The sequence below is a fragment of the Canis lupus genome, chromosome X (genome assembly GCF_003254725.2).
Source record: "Canis lupus dingo isolate Sandy chromosome X, ASM325472v2, whole genome shotgun sequence".
Lineage (NCBI taxonomy): Eukaryota > Metazoa > Chordata > Mammalia > Carnivora > Canidae > Canis > Canis lupus.
Genome location: NC_064281.1, coordinates 121,117,304 through 121,121,878, shown reverse-complemented (window position 1 = coordinate 121,121,878; position 4,575 = coordinate 121,117,304). Strand labels below are relative to the sequence as shown.

Here is a 4,575-nt window from a genome sequence, read left to right as displayed (position 1 = left end):
ATTCTTTTCTGATAAAGGAAACAACTACAGAAAGCTTTTATTTGTTCAAAGTAACTAGTGCTATAGATGCAAAAAACCCCAACAACTCCCCCAATACTACTTCAAAACAAACATATCAAACTTGATTTTCATTAGAATGTTATTTCTTCACTAATAAATAAAAAACAAAGACCCAGATTTTATATATATATACATAAATATATATAAAAAGCAACACAAACAATTACTGAGCTTCATCTTCTGGACAAGAATGACAAGTTAGTCTCTCTTCATAAAACACAATTACAATTTGAGAACATTTCATATTTGCCTCTTTTGCCAGCACCAAGTCTGCCTCATCTGAATCTTTCCATTTCATGAGAAACATTAATTCTCCACTGCTGTCTGTGGCACCAATTATTCGTTCAGGATCAAGACCTCTGGCAAAGCCTCTTGGTTTATTAGCCTTTTCACTTTGGCTGCTAAAGCATCCAGAACCAAATTTGTAGTCAACATTTTTGCTTCTCATAGCATCTCTTTTCTTCTTTGATTTGCTATCATGTGATTTGCTGTCAGATAAAGATTTTCTTTTTGTACCATCTTTTTCTTTACCAACTTTTTGAGAATTAAGAAATGTTTCAGTTAACCCTGGACAGTCTAAATTTTCTTCAGGTTCCCAAGTATAGTCAGCATCTATAAATCCTTTCCACTTCAGGAAATACTCCACTTTCCCATTCACTACACGGTGGTCCAGTAGGTTTTCCACCACAAATTCTTCAGGCTCCGCCTCTTCTACTTTTTTACTCTTTCCATTCTGTTTCTTTCCAATTTTTTTTTGCAATGTAGTTTTATTGGAGGCCATTTTTTATTGCAGACTTGAAGAGCTATTTATTACTCACCGCCTCCAAGGTGCTCCAGGGCCACGGTCTGCAGGGTCTCCTGTCACTATCTGGTTAAAGTCCTCTGGATGCTTTCTATTTTGATTGGACCATTTGCTAATTTACCCAGTTGACTGGAATTGTAAACATGTAGGAACTGCCAATGGAGGCAGAAAGCAACAAAACCTCTCAAGAAGCATTGCTCTTTTGGTTTGCATGTTAGATTATCACTGAGGAACTTGGTTCAGACAAATTTGAGTTAAATAGTTCAGCATATTTGGTCATTTGATACTTGAATGGAAATTTGTACCAGTCCTCAGGGGCAAGAGCTGAGAACATTGCCAGGAAGAATTTATTTAAGACTCTAAATCTATCTTTAAACAGGCATTACACCTCCTGCTCTGTTCTAGAGTTTCCAATTGCATGCAATGTCTGGAAAATTACAGAGTCCAGGAGACCTGGGAGAGTGGCTGAGCATAGCTTCTAGCAGCTGTTTCCTCTGTATTCCATTTCTCTCTGGGAATCCTATAAGACCTTTTGATTCAGAGTTCTATGAAGAAGAGGGCTGCTTTTGTATCTGGAGTCGCTTTTCCCTCTTGGATGGTCCTTCCTTTCCTTATTTTCCCTTTCATATTTACTAAGTGCTTGCTATGAACCAGCCCCTGCTCTGCCTTCATCCTCAATCACGAACACATGAGTTGATTCATCATCCTAAAGCTTAGCTCTGATTTATGCCACTTGCCTATTTAAAAAATCTTCGTGAATTTCTCTGTAGCATCTAACAGAAAGCTCGATCTCTGCCTTGGGCACTAGTCTTGATCTTTGCTTTGTGATCTTGGACTAGAGATTATCTGAGACTTCTCTCTTGGGGCTTGTGTGATTCCGGGCTAGGGGGCCCAGTTTAGGTTCCGACCTCGTTTATTTGTTTACTACTATATCCCTTAGTCAATACAACAGTGTATGATCCGTAGTAGTCACCCAATAAATACTAGTTGAGTGTATAAGACAAAATAAATTGCTTGTCTAATCTACCAAATCATGGCTCCCTGGAAAGATCCAGTTCTATATGTTGTCCCTGATCATTAATCATAAGAAAAGATGCTTAACTTCGTTTACATAAGAAACATGCAAATTAAAATTGCAATTATAGGGGCACCTGGGTGGCTTTGACAATTAAGCATCTGCCTTCATGATCCCAGGGTCCTGAGATGGAGCCCTGGATCAGGCTCCCTGCTTAGCAGGGAGGAGCTTCTCCCTTGCCCTCTGCCCCTCCCCCCCATGCTAGCTCATGCTCTCTCTTTCTCTCTCTCTCTCTCTCTCAGATGACTAAATCTTAAAAAAAGAAATAAAATAAAATTACAATTATATTACCTTCAACTGTTGGATTGGGAAAGGTGAAAATGTTTGATAGCATACCGTGTTGGCAAAAGCTTGGGAAAGCAGGCATTATTATATGTGGGAACGTGAACTAATACAACCTCAGAGGGTAATTAGGTAGTATTTAACAAAATTAGAATTGTATTACTCATGTACATATAGCAGTTCTATGTGCAGGATTGTTTTTTTTTTTGTACAAATGTACTAGTTCTTTCACCTTTAAGATCTTCTGAACAACAATTTGATTTTTTTCTCCTGGAATGTTGTGTCATAGCAGGAATGAATGTATCGCATACTGAATTTCTGTCCTTACTCCCAAACACAGTTATTGCACAATCTTCCCTTGTTAATATATGGCAAAGCAACCTTGTGGTTGTTCAGATCTAAAATCTTGTAGTCACTTTTGATTTCTCACTTTCATATATTTATTTAGGGCAGGGGACCTGAGTAGACGGTTTTCCAAGGAAGACATACAGATGGGCAACAGACACATGAAAGATGTTCAACGTCACTAATCATAAGGGAAATGCAAATTGAAAACATTTAAAAAATTTTCCTCTAGTTGTTGTAAGTTTTTATCTAGTTTATAGTCTTGCAAAGTTGATTCTGATATTTTTCGCCAGTTTATTGGTTGCTTTTGTGGAACACAGAGCTATGGAGTGCCCATTCTGCCATTTTCTGTGATAACATTATGTTCATTTTGATAAATTTATTGAATTTTCCTTATTCTTTTTTATTCTTCAGTGCTTGGTTGATTTTCATTTTTTACTTGTATTCTACTTGTGGTTACTTGAAATTTTTCTTTTCATCAATTTTATAAAAAGCAAATACCTGTGTTTATAAAGCTAAGACCTGTGTAATCATGATTCAGCTCAATGATAGAATATTAGCAGCACCCTGAAAGTTCAATGCATGTCCTTTAGAATTCATTTCCCTCTATTTCTTTCATAGGAGAAATAGATATCCTGAGTTTTCTGATTAGAATGTTTTTGTTTTCATTACAGTTTTACCATACATATATGTATCCCTACACAATATTGTATAGTTGTACATATTTTTTGAACATTATATAAGTATAATCACAGTGTATATATTTTATTATATTGGTTCTTGCTGCTTTCTCTCAATGTGAAATTTATGAGATTCATGCATATTTGGTAAAATGAGAGTTCAAGGATTTTGCCCACTTAAAGAATTAGGCTGTTTGCCTTTTTATTCTTGAAGTGTAGGAGTTTGATATAATCTCTATACAATTCCCTTGTCAGATATATATACTTTTTTCCAAGTTCTTTGTAAAAAACTTCTCTTAGTCTTCTTTTTTTTTTTTTTTAAATTTTTATTTATTTATGATAGTCACACAGAGAGAGAGAGAGAGGCAGAGACACAGGCAGAGGGAGAAGCAGGCACCGGGAGCCTGATGTGGGATTCGATCCCGGGTCTCCAGGATCGCGCCCTGGGCCAAAGGCAGGCGCTAAACCGCTGCGCCACCCAGGGATCCCTCTCTTAGTCTTCTTAACAGTATCTTTGGAAAAGAAAAAACCTTTAATTTTAATGAAGTCCAATTCATCACCTTTTCTTTTGTTTAAGATTTTATTTATTTATTCATGAGAGACAGAGAGAGAGGCAGAGACATAGGCAGAGGGAGAAGAAGGCTCCCTGCAAGAAGCCCAATGCGGGACTCGATTCCGGAACCCCGGGATAACGCCCTGAGCCAAATACAGACGCTCAACCGCTGAGCCACCCAGGCATCCTGCATCACCTTTCCTTTTAGATTTGTGGCTGTTGTGTCCTATTTAAAAAATATGTTCCTATTCCAAAGTCACTCAAATTTTTAAGTTTTCTTCTAGAACTTTTATAGTTTTAGCTATTACATTTAAGTCTATGATTGATTTCAAGTTAATGTTTTTATATGCTGAGAAGTATCGGTCACGGCTCTTTTTCTTCATATGGATATTTAGGTATTCCAGTACCATTTTGTTGAAATGATTATTCTTTTTTCACTTTATTGCCTTTTCATTTTGTCTGTATGTCAATTGGCCATGTATGTGTGAGTCTACTTCTACACATTTCACTCTGTTTTTTTTTAAATTTACTTTTTATTGGTGTTCAATTTACCAACATACAGAATAACCAGTGCCCGTCACCCATTCACTCCCACCCCCCGCCCTCCTCCCCTTCTACCACCCTTAGTTTGTTTCCCAGAGTTAGCGGTCTTTACGTTTTATTGAACCATATGTTTATATTTATGCCAATGCTACACTGTCTTGATTACTGTAGTTTTATAGTAATTCTTTCTTTCTTTATTTTTTATTTATTTATTTTTTATTTTATATTTTGTAAG

General features: G+C 36.7%; 1 protein-coding gene across 1 annotated transcript; it reads right to left on the bottom strand.

Annotated features, from left to right (window-relative positions):
* Positions 1-223: 223 nt before the first annotated feature.
* LOC112668423 (chromobox protein homolog 3-like) lies at positions 224-862 on the bottom strand. Its single transcript, XM_025460712.3, has 2 exons — positions 494-862; positions 224-445 (listed from the first exon to the last, which is right to left on the bottom strand). Exons 1-2 carry the CDS (start codon positions 839-841, stop codon positions 224-226), a joined length of 570 nt encoding a protein of 189 aa, XP_025316497.1. The 5' UTR covers positions 842-862.
* Positions 863-4,575: the final 3,713 nt, after the last annotated feature.

Coding starts and splice junctions, on each gene's coding strand:
- LOC112668423 (XM_025460712.3), bottom strand. CDS start 841: ATGGCCTCCAATAAAACTACATTGCAAAAAAAAATTGGAAAGAAACAG. Junction 446..493: donor ATGCTATGAGAAGCAAAAAT/GTTGACTACAAA, acceptor CAAAGTGAAAAG/GCTAATAAACCAAGAGGCTT.